This window comes from Bos grunniens, chromosome 4 (genome assembly GCF_055505025.1).
Source record: "Bos grunniens cultivar Pamir isolate PY7600 chromosome 4, Bosgru_T2T1.0, whole genome shotgun sequence".
Classification (NCBI taxonomy): domain Eukaryota; kingdom Metazoa; phylum Chordata; class Mammalia; order Artiodactyla; family Bovidae; genus Bos; species Bos grunniens.
In genome coordinates, this window is record NC_141168.1 from 97,866,754 (window position 1) to 97,881,691 (window position 14,938).

The following is a 14,938-nucleotide window of genomic DNA, read 5'->3' on the forward strand; positions in this document are numbered from 1 at the left end:
AAGCCAGCTCTGTTATACAGGCCAATTTGTAGTGTAAATCACTATTCCTCACAATTATATTTTGTCTATATTTTAATTTTCAGCCTTAATTTTATAAGTGAGTTCCAATGTATTACCAAGTTTTAAAAATTTTATTAGTTCACAAGTGTGTTTCACATTTCATTAAAACTAAAATAAGGAGACTGTTGGACTATACTATTATATTCTATAATATATTTCAAGAAAATAGCTGCTTTTCCTAGTGCTTCTGGAAATTGAATATCAAGATCACATCATGTTCATGCTCAGTTGCTTCAGCCTTATCTGATTCTTTGCAACCCCATGGCCTGTAGACCACTGGGCTCTTCTGTCCATGGGATTTCCCGGGAAAGAATACAGAAATGGGCTGCCATTTCCTTCTCCAGGGCATCTTCCCGACACAAGGATCAAACCCACATCTCCTGCATTGCAGGCAGATTCTTTACCTCTGAGCCCCATGGAAGGCCAAATATCACATAGTTATATGTAAAATAAGATCACCACTGCCCTCTATTAAGTTGGATTTTAAATTGTTTTTTAATTATTGGAACTACTGATTTCTTAGAAGGTAAGGGTTGGTGATTTTCCTGGTCACTTTAGCCTCTTAGATAGAGTTGCTCAATTGTGTCCCATTCTTTGCAACTTCATGGACTATCGGCTGTAATGCTCCTCTGTCCATGGAACTCTCCAGGCAAGAATACTGGAGTGTGTTGCCATTCCCTTCTTCAGGGGATCTTTCTGACCCAGGGATTGAACCTGGTGCTCCGGCACTGCAGGCAGATTCTTTACCATCTGAGCCACTAGGGAAGCCTTTAGCCCCTTAGCAGGCTTCAGTGTTGGAACTCAGGATGCCCCTCCAGAAGTTATTCAGAATTTGCTGACATCAGCCCTCATTCACGTGCACTCACTTTGTTTAGTGATGGCACTAATGCGAGGAGACGCGTAAAGTAGTTTGGTTTATGAAAGAGGGCATGGGAAGTGTGATGTTGTGAAAACAGCCCCTCACACCCTAATGGCTCATTCACACAGAAAACAAGCATCAGCCTGAAATTCAGTCCCTCCTCAAAGCTTAACAAGAGCAAACCGACTCAAGACCCCAGAAACAGCAGTGTTCAGAATCACTGCTAGCTTGTACTCCTAAACTCTATGCCTACATTTACTGATAATTCTCTTTGCCAGTTGTAGCAATAGCTTTCTGTGGGGAGTCTTAAAGCTGGCTCTCTACGGCCTTGTGTATGAAATGTCCCTGATTTCTGGGGTTGTGTGTCGTCAGGTGAGAGTCATCTTTCAAGTACGCCATAATAAAGTGATTGCCAGGCCTGGACCACTTTGATCGCAGTAGGGCAGTTGTTGACAGTATGCCAGACTACTATGATTCTTTTTTTTTTTTTGGATCCATTTAGGGAAGTTCAGAATTTTAGAATGAAAATACATGAAGTTATAGTCAGCTATAGCTGGTTGTTTTTTTTTAAAAACAGATGGCTTTAAAAGAGATGATCAAATCTATTCTTTAAAAGTCATTTTTAAAGTCAGGCATGTGATTCTGCTCTGTGTGTGTGTGTGTGTGTGTGTGTGTGTGTCTGTATATACCTTAACTCCTTATTTTTCAGATTTAATCAGAGAATGGGATACTTCACACTGCTAGATTTTCCAAGTAACTCTCCTAATCCTTTATGTACTACACTTTAACCTTTTTCGTTTTTATTTTCTAAAATGAAAATATTTCTATCCACATTGGATAGAAATCCTTTCAAAAAGTGTTCTGCATGTCTTAGGCTTCTTATCAAAATTCTTCTAAGTATAATTCTTTTACATGACCTAGGGTAGTCATAGTGAATGAGAGTTTTATACTATATTATAATTTGGTGAGAACATCTGACCTGATTCAGTGGTATGATTATTAATGGCACCGTTTTATGGTATTATATATTTCTTTGTTGTACTTTTGTCTTTCAGTCACTGATAACATTTAATTGGTTAGTTCTTAACTGTTGTCAATATGTCTAATAACATGGATTTTGGAGTGAAGCAACCTAGTTGGAAAACCATATTTTCAACTGTGTATGAAGACTTGAATAGATAACATAGTTTCCTCCTCAAAAAAAAAAAAAAAAAAAAGAATAATACTGGCCTCAAGGCATTGTTGGAAGTCTTAAATGGAAAAATGCCTATAAATTCCTATCAGAAAGTCTTCTCAGGGTAGATGTAGCATATATATATATATATATATATATATATATACATTATATATACACATATTATGTGTATATATAATGTATATATATAATCTCTATTTCCTTGACAGACATAATTGTATAGTATGTTCCATGAGATGCCAGAAGTTTGCTTTAAAGATACTTTGAAAAAGGTCAGTTTTCATTCCAATCTCAAAGAAAGGCAGTGCCAAAGAATGTTTAAACTACTGCACAATTGCACTCATCTCACAAACTATCGAAGTAATGTCCAAAGTTCTCCGAGCTAGGCTTCAACAGTATGTGAAGTGAGAACTTTCAGATGTTCAATCTGGATTTAGAAAAGGAAGAGGAACCAGAGATCAAATTGCCAACGTCTGTTGGATCATAGAAAAAAGCAAGAGAGTTCCAGAAAACCATCTAGTTCCGGTTTATTGACTATGCCAAAGCCTTTGACTGTGTGGATCACAAAAAACTGTGGAAAATTCTGAAAGAGATGGGAATACCAGCCCACCTTACCTGCCTCCTGAGAAATCTGTATGCAGGTCAAGAAGCAACAGTTAGAAGTGAACAACAACAGTTAGAACATGGAACAAAGACTGGTTCCAAATTGGGAAAGGAGTATGTCAAGGCTATATAATTGTCACCCTGCTTATTTAACTTATATGCAGAATACATCATGTGAAATCCCCAGGCTGAATGAAGCACAAGCTGGAATCAAGATTACCAAGAGAAATATCAATAACCTCAAATACACAGATGACACCACCCTGATGGCAGACAGTGAAGAGGAACTAAAGAGCCTCTTGATGAAAGTTAAAAAGGACAGTGAGAAAGCTGGCTTAAAACCCAACATTCAAAAAATGAAGATCATGGCTTCCAGTCTCATCACTTAATAGCAAATAGATGGAGAAACAGTGGAACAGTGACAGATTTTATTTTCTTGGGCTCCAAAGTCACTGCAGATGGTGACTGCAGCCATGAAATTAAAAAACACTTGCTCCTTGGAAGAAAAGCTATAACCAACTTAGACAGCATATTAAAAAGTACAGAAATTACTTTGCCAACAAAGGTCTGTTAGTCAAAGCTATGTTTTTTCTAGGTTTTTCCAGAAAAACCGGATGTGAGAGTTGAACTATAAAGAAAACTGAGCACCAAAGAATTGATGCTTTTGAACTGTGGTGTTGGAGAAAACTGTTGCGATTCCCTTGGACTGCAAAGAGATCAAAAGCAGTCAATCGTAACGGAAATCAGTCCTGAATGTTCATTGGAAGGACTGATGCTGAAGCTGAAGCTCCAATACTTTGGCTACCTGATGCATAGAACTCACTCATTGGAAAAGACCCTGATGCTGGGAAAGATTGAAGGCAAAAGAGAAAGGGACGACAGAGGATGATGGTTGGATGGTATCACTGACTCAATGGACATGAATTTGACCAAGGTCTGAGAGTTCGTAATGGACAGGGAAGCCGGGTGTGCTGCAGTCCATGGGGTCGCAAAGAGTCGGACACAACTGAGTAACTGAACCGAACTGAACTGAACTTGAAACACAGAGTTCATGTTAATACGTTTTTGCTCCAGCTCTCTCCCCTCAGATGCTTTTCTAATTGCATTTTCTAGTTTATGGAGGTTGGAGAAAAGAGCTTTATGTTCATGAGGTGTACATATAAATTAAGAAATAGAGCTACCATGTGACCCTCAATCACACTCCTGGTTATATATCCAGAGAAAAACATCATTGAAAGGATACATGCACCCGTGTTCATTGCAGCACTGTTTAAAATAGCCAACACATGGAAGCAACCTACATGTCCACTGACAGAAGAATGGTAAAGAAGATGTGGTGTGTATATACACACACACACACACACACACACACACACACAGATACATATATACAATGAAATAGTAGTCAGCCATTAAAAGGAATCAAATAATGACATTTGTACCAACATGGATGGACCTGGAGATTCTCATACTGACTGAAATAAGCCAGAGACAGAAAGACAAATATCATCTGATACCACTTTTGTGTGGAATCTAAACAATGATATGAATGAACTTACTAAACAGAATGAGCCTCACAGAGAATGAACTTGTACTTGCTCGAGGGAAGAATGGGGAGAAGGGATAGATAGGGAGTTTGGGATGGACATGTACATACCGCTATATTTAAAATGGATAACCAACAAGGACCTACTCTACAGCACATGGAACTTTGCTTAATGTTATGTGGCAGCCTATAGAGAGAGGAGTTTGGGGGAGAATGGATACATGTGTATGTATGTGTGTATATATATATATATTTATGGCTGAGTCCCTTTGCTATTCACTTGAAACTGTCACAACATTGTTTGTTAATCAACTGTACCCCAGAACAAAAATAAACTATTTAAAAATAAACAAATATTTTAAAATAAATCAATTGGCAGGGACTTCCCTGGTGGTCCAGTGATTAAGAATCTGCCTTACCATACAGGGGACAAGGGTTAGATCCCTGGTGGGGGAACTAAGATCCCGCATATCACATTCCATGGAGCAACTGAGCCTGCTCACCACAAGTGAAGATCCCAGGTGCCACAACTAAGACCCAAATACAGCCAAATAAAAATAAAGAATCAATGGGTAATAGACGGACATGCTACAAAATCATCCTTGAAGAATTCACTTTAGTAATTTCATATACCCCTAGGGGTTTTAAAGTTTATTCTGGATCCTCAGGCATGTTTCAAATGTTTGCTAGCTAAAACAAGCATTGCTGGAAGGCATGCAGTCTTAGCACTTAGAAGGTACAACTCCATAGCTAGGCTGGTGTCACCTTGGCCAATAAGTCCTTAAGAGTTGTGATATAATTAGCAATTTAGGTGATGACAGAGTGTCCTTTCTGAGTCACTGAGTGTACCCCAGGACATAGCTGGCCCCTGTGCTACCGCATGTTGCTGGACACCATGCACAAAGGAGTGTGCCCTGCCCTGTCCTCACCTCGTCCCTCTCCCTTCAGTACACACTCTATTCAACGAAATGCCAAAATGCTACGACCCACATTCAGTCTGTGTTTGTCGTGCCTCCTCTTCTGTTCCCTACATATGTCAGTCTGAAACAATTACATAATGAGATGTATTATCAGGGTGTAACTGTCAAAAATGAAGAGACTAAGCATGAAGAAGTATTATCCATTTATTAGCTGTGCTGCTCCTGGGTTCTCAAATCTATACCACACTACTGACCTTCAGATTTTATGCTCATACCCCCAGATTACCTGTATCTCAATAATGCAGCACTAGCAATGTTCAGGAAAAGGTATACAAAGTCAAAGGCAGATTAAAGTAGGGTTTCTTACCATATTTGTGCTATAGTCCTCTTTGCCATCCTGGTAAAATCTACTGATTCTTCCTTGGAGTGATGTTTTAAAATTCATTAAAAAAAATGTAAACACCAATACAGTATACTAACACATATATATGGAATTTAGAAAGATGGTAACAATAACCCTGTGTACGAGACAGAAATAGAGACACTGATGTACAGATCAGTCTTATGGACTCTGTGGGAGAGGGAGAGGGTGGTGAGATTTGGGAGAATGGCATTGAAACATGTATAATATCATGTATGAAACGAGTCGCCAGTCCAGGTTCGATGCATGATACTGGATGCATGGGGCTGGTGCACTGGGACGACCCAGAGGGAGGGTATGGGGAGGGAGAAGGGAGGAGGGTTCAGGATGGGGAGTACGGGTATACCTGTGGCGGATTCATTTTGATGTTTGGCAAAACTAATACAATATTATAAAGTTTAAAAATAAAATTTAAAAAAAATGTAGGCTTCGAAGGAAATCCATAATATTGAAATGTTAAGATTTCAATTCAGTAAGATATGTGCTTCTTTTCTAAATTTTTATTTGAGTATAGTTGATAAACAGTGGTGTGTGGCTCAGACAGTAAAAAATCTGCCTGCAATGCAGGAGACCCAGATTTGATCCCTGGGTGGGGAAGATCCCCTGAAGAAAGTGAAAGTGTTAGTCAGTCAGTCATGTCCGACTCTACGACACTGTGGACTATAGCCCACCAGGCTCCTCTGTCCATAGGATTCTCCAGGCAAGAATACTGGAGTGCGTTGCCATGCCCTCCTCCAGGGGATCTTCCTGACTCAGGAATTGAACCCATATCTCCTAACTCTCCTGCATTCAGGTAGTTTCTTTACCCGCTCAACCATCAGGGAAGCCTTCCAGCATTCTTGTCTGGGAAATCCTATGGACAGAGGCGCCTGGCAGGCTATAGCCCATGGGGTCACAAAGAGTCTGACACAATCAGTTATACGTGTGTGTGTGTGTGTGTGTGTGTGTATGTATATCCACTCTTTTTTAGATTCTTTTCCCATTTTAATAAATTACTTTTAGAAATCTAGCAGAGGCTTAGTAATTATTAAGATGTCAAAGATTATAAAAATAGACTTTTAAAATATAAATAGAATTCTTAAATATAAAGTATAAATTTTTAAATATTGCAACAACTATAATGTGATATGGAAATATGTGTGATATCTATCAGTGACAAAGTCAGAGATATTTCTACTACAACTGTGGTTTCTTGCCTAAATTTATAATTGAAAGAAGTTCTTAATTTTAATTAATGTTGGTAAAAAAGTCATATTTTTCTGCATTCAGAATCACTGCCCCTGTGTTAAAAATCTTGTTCTACTATACCCAGTTTTTGTTTTTCATGACATCTGTTCCCTCTGAACACCTTTTCTAGACTTTCTATTTTAAAAATGGAAATACTAAATTTGGCAGATTTCCTTGCCTCTGTTATACCCATGGAGGCATTTGGAAAGATATGTTAACTCTTTCAGAAATGTACTGTTTTTCCTCTTCAAAAGCAACATTAAATTGATCAAAAGCACCACCTTCCTTGGAATAGAGACACTTCCTAGTATCAGGAGGTCCAGGTTTCTCAGTACTCAGCTGGAGACTCTCACAGGTAGACACACACGTGTGTCTTCAGGCCTGGGTGAGACTTCTGCCTTCCTACCTATGACTGTACTTTCACACACGAGAAGGCTAACCAGATGCAATGACTGAGCATAATGTTGAACGTTAAACTGCTCTACTTTCTTTTGTAACGGGGTTATTTAGAAACTGGTATTTCACGATCAACAACAAACTGATTGTAGGAAACCTCACAGTATATGAGTATGGTGAGATTCTATAGTTGAAGTTCTTTTACAAACCAGCACACACAGTAAGGAATGAGTGCTCGGACATTATGTCTTTCAGGCAACTGTGATGCCATTAGGATCTATAGAGGCAGTACCAAAGTGAAACCCAGGCTTCCCAGGTGGCTCAGTGGGTAAGGAACCTACCTGTAGAGCAGGAGATGCAGGAGACACGGGTTCGATCCCTGGGTCAGGAAGATCCCCTGGAGGAGGGCATGGCAACCCACTCCAGTATTCTTGCCTGGAGAATCCTATGGACAGAGGAGCCTGCTGGGCTATAGTTCAGGGGGTCACAAAGAGTCCGACATGACTAAAGCGACTTAGCACGCAGATGCACTAAAGTTGAAAACCTCAGTGGCCAGAAATAGTTAAGATTTCACTCAAGCAGTCAGGCAGAGCTTGGCACTTTCTTTCTAAAGGTCTGAATAATAAACATTGTAGGCTTTCTGGGCCACATGGTTTCTGCTGCAGACACTCTCTTCTGCCATTATAGTGTGGAAGCAGACATAGACAAAACCTCAACTAACCAGTGTCTGCTTCCAACAAAAACTAATTAATGAATGCTCAAGTTTGAACTTAATGTATTTTCAGGTGTCACAATGTATCAATTTTTTCCCATTTGTAAACATGTAAAAACCACTCTTGCAAGCCATACATAAACAGACAGTGGGCTTGATTCAGTTCATGGGCTCAAAGCAGTAGCCACATAACAAACCAATTAAGGAGGTGAATCTGGTTGGTTATGCCATCTCAAGGGGACCTGTGCTTAAAATAAATTTTAGCTAGCATGTGAAGTGAGGAAGTTTTGATGTTTCTAGATGATACCACAGGTAGAAATAGAATTCAAAATTATGTAGAAATTATCTTTGTCTGAAATCAGTGAGGACCCTGCCCCCAAAGACAGTATGTAAGAGGCAGCAGTTGTACACAGACCTTACAGGCTTTTGTATATAAAATTGTTGAAGTGTTATGGGAGCAAATTTGTGCAGCACAAATTAGAATTTCCTTCTTTTTCTGAATGCTTAATTAAAAGGAATATGTTGTTAATTTTGCACTAGTAAATATAGCACTATTTCTATGCAGTTCTTTGTGTTAGCAAGAACATGAAAGGTTAAATGCCTATGTCTTCTAAATCTATAATCAAAGTCTTCATTACCAGTGATTAATGGTAGAATTCATTTTCGGAGCATTTTTGCAGGGAGAAAAACAAAGACAAATTAAAAGAAAGAAAAAAATCAGAAAGAGGGTGGTAGACAGTAGCAATATGGTGTAGATGCAGACAGTCCCCGTGATTCATGGAAAAGTTAGGGCTCACAGATTAACTCTGTCGTGAGGAAGTATTTCATTTCTTGTAGAACAGTTCCCATCCACCAGATCATTACAGAAATTAGTGTAAAATTTCACCTATTTAAGAACCAAGCAGTGGAAAACACAGAATACTGAACAGGAGCTTCGTTTCTGTGGTAGTTGTTGTTGTTGTTGTTTTATAAATATCACCAGACACACATCTGGGGTTTTAGAGCTTGCCACAGTGCAGTTTTCTGGTTGACATATATCTAAGAAATGCGTATATTAACACCCAGGCTATAGAGCCAAGCACATTTTAGTGCCGGCTACAGCTGAAAGAATATGTTTCCATTCCTTGTCCATCTGTTCTTGGCAACATAAATTTAAACTAGAAACACAGAATAAGTTTGATGAGAAATCAGTCTAAATATGGTTTAGAACAGCAAGGTGAATGCTCTAAGATACTATGACTTGTTAGCCTTTGATTCAGTAGCTGGATAGTTGTGTCCACATGTGAAGAAACCTCCTGCTGCAGCTCGCGCTTAAAGTTTAAAAAACAATGGTTTTTAAAAGTCAGTTCAATTCAAAAAACGTACAGTGGATTGGTCACACAGTGTGTTTTCAGAGCTTAGATAAAATGTGCCGAAGATCATGGGCCTAACAAATTTTGAAGTTTCAAAGTGCTGTTTACCACACACATGAACAACACTGAAAATATATCATTCATCTCTCTGAACTTTGTGCTAAAATGGATTCACTAGTGGGAAATGAGGACTTTCTGTACAAAATGGAGTACATACAGCACACATATGCTGGTTTTGCTTCAAGTCCACACTCAGCTATGACTAGTTATTACACGGTTAACTTGTATAATCATATCTTACCTTATACCACTCTATGCCACCCCTCCAGCTCTTTTTGCTACTGAAAACAGTATTAAACAATTTATTTGCATTTGAAAACATATGGGATTACATGAAAATATCATGATAGAAAAGGACCATATATGTGCACCTAAAATTTTGCCTTCAAATCAAGGGTTCGGGCATTCTGAGCCAGGTAAGTGAGTGGAGGGGCTGTGTGCCACCGTTGTGCTCTGTAGGGTTTTACTGATACGACTACATCCTCTGCTACTCTGGAGAGTGAAAGTTTGCAGGTTGGAAAGGGACCTTGCAGCTCACGCAGACACCACTGTCACTCCCTCAATAAGAAATACTTCTATCAGTTTTAAAAGTATCTCTCTTTGGTATGGCTGATTTACCAAATATAACATTGTGATTACACCTCAGATTTTGGCTCTGTCACTTCCTCTTTATGTTAATATAAATAAATTGAATTAACTTCTCTGATTTTAAGTTTCTCTGTCTGTAAATTCTAATAATCGTATTTGTCTTAAATTGGTTTTGCGAGGGGAGCAAGTGAGGTGATATGGAATGAGTGATTAGGCAGTGACAGGTACTTTGGAAACACTCGACAAGCAGTACCTAATACAATTAACCTTTTTTTTTTTTTTACTGTCCTCTGGTTAAAAAAAGAAAAAACACTGTATTAATATGGTGATAATTATCTAACCTACTCTAGAATTTGGTAGCATATTCTTTACCATCAGGAAAACATTTCTTTCTTCAAGGTCAAGAAAAACTCTGCACAAGTTTACCTATGACTGTGGCGTAAAGAACGTGCCTGCCAATCCAGGAGACATATAAGAGATGTGGGTTCAATCCCTAAGTTGGAAATATCCCTTGAAGGAAGGCATGGCAACTCACTCCAGTATTGTTGCCTGGAAAATCCCATGGACAGAGGAGTTTGGCAGGCTGTATAGTCCATAAGGTTGCAAAGAGTTGGGTACAACTGAAGCAACTTAACCCGCACGTAGACAAGTCACTCAGTGATTTAATGCCTCAAGTCTTCTTATCTTTAAAATAAGAAACTTTAATTCCATGATCTCTAAGATCTTTTGTTTGAGTAATTCAACAAAATCACGTTTGACAGCATGTCCTCATACTTTATTTATAGTACTGAAATGTGTATTTGCTGCCAAATGTCTGATGTGGGGGGTATAAATGTCCCATATATACATGTGGAATAATGTTAAGTTTGTTGATGTTAAAGCTACTGGTATATTTTTTGGCATAATTTGGCTCAGAATCCTTTCTTCCCATTTTGTTGTAGAATAAGCTGACAGCACATCTTTCCCCACAGCACCTGTGGGGAAAGGGGAGCTTAAACTGAGAGTTTCAGAAGACAGACAGACCATCTTTTTATTACTTTTAGTATAGTATCTCAGACAGAAGCTTTCTTTCTCAAGAAGCTTTTATTTTTCATTTCCATAGTGTCTAATGGAATGGCATTGTATGCATATACACTGTAATTTACAAGGCTTCTGTTTCCTTTCAGATCTGAGTGATCAGCTGCTGGAGGTGGTTGGCTTGGAAGGAGCCATGGAGATGGGGCAAATATACACAGGACTGAAAAGTGCTGGGCGGCGGCTGGCTCAGTGCTCCTCTGTTGTCATCAGGTAGCCCTTTCTCTGTAATTCAGAAAGGAGGTTGACATGTGAAAAGTGAAGTGAAAGTATTAGTCACTCAGTCATGTCTCACTCTTTCTGACCCCGTCCGTGGTCTGTAGCCTGCCAGACTTCTCTGTGGATGGGATTCTCCAGGCAAGAATATATAGTGGGTGGCCATTCCCTTCTCCAGGGGATCTTCCTGACCCAGGGATTCGATCCCCAGTCTCCCGCATTGCAGACGGATTCTTTACTGTCAAGCCACCAGAGATGGCATAACTACAAATTATTTAGATTAATGTTATATAAGATTTTGATAATGATTTTGTTTTATCTATACATTGTTATCAATGATTAATACCGATACATTTCAAAATAATAGAAATTGACAGAATTTATAAAGATTTGATTCACTGTTACTTACCATGTTCATTGGAATTTGATAATCTTTTGTTGAGACCATGGATACAATTCTAACATACAAATTCTATCTCCTCTAGTCTGGTACACACACGGTTGAATTTACAGAAGCATTGAAGTATCTACTAGGCAAACTACCCAATGAAAATGCTGTTAAGGCATCATTAACATACATTCTTTCATGAAGTCTACCATTGCTTCTATAAATTAAATAATTATTATGAAGTAAAATGTTATATGTATATTGCATTTAAATCTTTTGAAAACCCTTTTTCAAAATTATGCCTGTAAAACAAAAGTCTAATATTACACTAACATGAAACTACAGATTATAGCACAGATATAACTGATGTTATATTAACATATATGAAAGTTAATACTGGAAAATGTGAGATATCAAACACTTTTCCTCCACATTTGCAACATGCGATTGCATGAAAACAAGGAGGCTCATTTTGCTGTTGTTCTTATTCAGTCACACAGTCATGTCTGACGGTTTGCCACCCCATGGACTACAGCACACCAGGCTTCCCTGTCCTTCACTATCTCCCTGAGTTTGCTCAAACGCATATCCATTGAGTTGATGATGCATTCAACCATCTCATCCTCTGAGGCCCCTTCTCCTTTTGCCTTCTATCTTTCCCAGAATTAGCGTCTTTTCCAGTGAGTGGCTTTTCACATCTGGTGGTCAAAGTACTGGAGCTTCACCTTTTACATCAGTCCTTCTAGTGAATATTCAGGGCTGATTTCATTTTGAATTGACTGGTTTGATCTCCTTGCAGTCCATGGGACTCTCAAGAGTCTTCTCCAATACCATATTTCAAAAGCATCAATTCTTCAGCGCTCAACCTTCTTTATGGTCCAACGCTCATCCATGCATGACTTCTGGAAAAAACAAACCTTTGACTATACAGACCGTTGCTGGCAGAGTGATATCTCTGCTTTTCTATATGCTGTTTAGGTTTGTCATAGCTTTTCTTCCAAGAAGCAAGCATCTTAATTTCATGGCTGCAGTCATTGTCTGCAGTGATGTTGGAGCCCAAGAAAATAAAGTCTGTCACTGTTTCCATTTTTCCCCATCTTTTTGCCATGAAATAATGGGATTGGATGCCATGATCTTCGTTATTTGAATGTTGAGTTTTAAACCAGCTTTTTCACCGTGCTCTTTAATCTTCATCAAGGAGTCCTTTAGTTCCTCTTTGCTTCCTGCCATTAGGGTGGTGTCATCTGTATATCTGAGATTATTGATATTTCTTCTGGCAATCTTGATTCCAGCTTGTGCTTCATCCAGCCCAGCATTTCACATGATATACTCTGTATAGAAGTTGAATAAGCAGAGTGACAATATACAACCTTGACATACTGCTTTCCCAGTTTGGAACCAGTCTGTTGTTCCATGTCCAAGTCTAACTGTTGCTTCTTGACTTGCATATAGGTTTCTCGGAAGGCAGGTCAGGTGGTCTGGTATTCCCATCTCTTGAATTTTCCACAGTTTGTTGTGATCCACACAGTCAAAGGCTTTAGTGTAGTCAATGAAGCAGATGTTTTTCTGGAATTCTCTTGCTTTTCCTATGAACAACGGATGTTGGCAATTTGGTCTCTGGTTCTTCTGCCTTTTCTAAGTCCAGCTTGTATATCTGGAAGTTCTCAGTTCATATATTGCTGAAGCCTAGCTTGAAGGATTTTGAGCATTACGTTGCTAACATGAAATGAGTGTAATTGTGCTGTAGTTTGAACATTCTTTAGCATTGCCCTTCTTTGAGATTTAAATGAAAACTGACTTTTTCCAGTCCTGTGGTCACTGCTGAGTTTTCCAAATTTGCTGAGATATTGAGTGAAGCACTTTCACAGCATTATCTTTTGGGATTTGAAATAGCTCAGCTGGAATTCCATCACCTCCACTAGCTTTGTTCGTAGTAATGCTTCCTAAGGCCCACTTGACGTTACACTCTAGGATATCAGGCTCTAGGTGAGTGACTACATCATTGTGATTATCCGAGTCATTAAGACCTTTCTTATATAGTTCTTCTGTGTATTTGTACCACCTCTTCTTAATGTCTCCTGGTTCTATTAGGGCCAGACTGTTTCTGTCCTTTATTACACCCATCTTTGCATGAAATGTTCCCTTGGTATCTCTAATTTTCTTGAAGAGATCTCTAGTCTTCTATTGTTTTCCTCTATTTCTTTTCATTGTTCATTTAAGAAGGCTTTTTCACCTCTCCTTGCTGTTCTTTGGAACTCTGCATTCAGAGGGGTATATCTTTCTCTTTCTCCTTTGCCTTTTGCTTCTCTTCTTTTCTAAGCTATTGGTAAAATCTTCTAAGACAACTGCTTTGCCTTCTTGCTTTCCCCCCCGCCCCGCTTTGGGATGATTTTGGTCACTGACTCCTATACAGTACTACAAACTTTCAACCATAGTTCTTCAGGCACTCTATCAGATCTAATCCCTTGAATATATTTGTTACTTCCACTATATAATCATAAAGGATTTTCTTTAGGTCATACCTGAAGGACCTACTGGTTTTCCCTAAACCCTGAATTTTGCAACGAGGAGTTCATGATCTGAGCCACAGTCAGTGCACGATCTTGTTTTTACTTACTGTATAGAGCTTCTGCATCTTCAACTGGAAAGAATATAATCAGTCTGATTTTGGTATTGACCATATGGTGATATACATATGTAGAGTCATCTTTTATGTTGTTGAAAGGGTTAGCTCTTGGCAAAACTCTGTTAGGCCTTGCCCTACTTCATTTTGTACTCCAAGGACAAACGTGCCTGTTACTCTAGGTATCTCTTGACTTTCTACTTTTGCATTCCAGTCACCTATGATGAAAAGGACATCTCTTTTTGGTGTTAGTTCTAGGGGGTCTTATAGGTCTTCTTAGAACCACTTAGCTTCAGCTTCTTCAGCATTAGTGTTTGGGGCATAGACTTGGATTAGTGTAATGTTGAATGATTTGCCTTGGAAACAAACCAAGTAATTTGGATTGTGTCATTAACTATACACCCTACATTTGTCTTTTGTTATCCAGAATTTTTTGTGTATATCATCACATTTACCAGGAAGCACTTAACATATTTGTAACTAAGGTACAGGGTATTCATTGATAGTCAAGGTTTGTGCTCAGTCATATCCAGCTCTTTGTGATCTCATGGATTATAGCCCACCAGTTTCCTCTGTCCATGTGGTTCTCCATGCAAGAATACTGGAGTAGGCCACCACCTTCTCCTCCAGGGAAATCTTCCTGGCCCAAGGATTGAACCTGCATCTCCTGAATTGGCAGGCAGATTCTTCACCATTGA

The 14,938-nt window shown here is 38.9% G+C and overlaps 1 protein-coding gene across 9 annotated transcripts in view; it reads left to right on the forward strand.

Annotated features, from left to right (window-relative positions):
• Positions 1-14,938, forward strand: part of DGKB (diacylglycerol kinase beta) — a 1,123,143-nt gene that overhangs the window by 1,071,044 nt on the left and 37,161 nt on the right. For all 9 annotated transcript variants that reach the window (XM_086397581.1, XM_086397582.1, XM_086397586.1 and 6 more), the window contains one exon: positions 11,106-11,226. In XM_086397581.1, the coding sequence (XP_086253707.1) occupies positions 11,106-11,226 (121 nt within the window). The remainder of the gene's footprint in view (positions 1-11,105; positions 11,227-14,938) is intronic.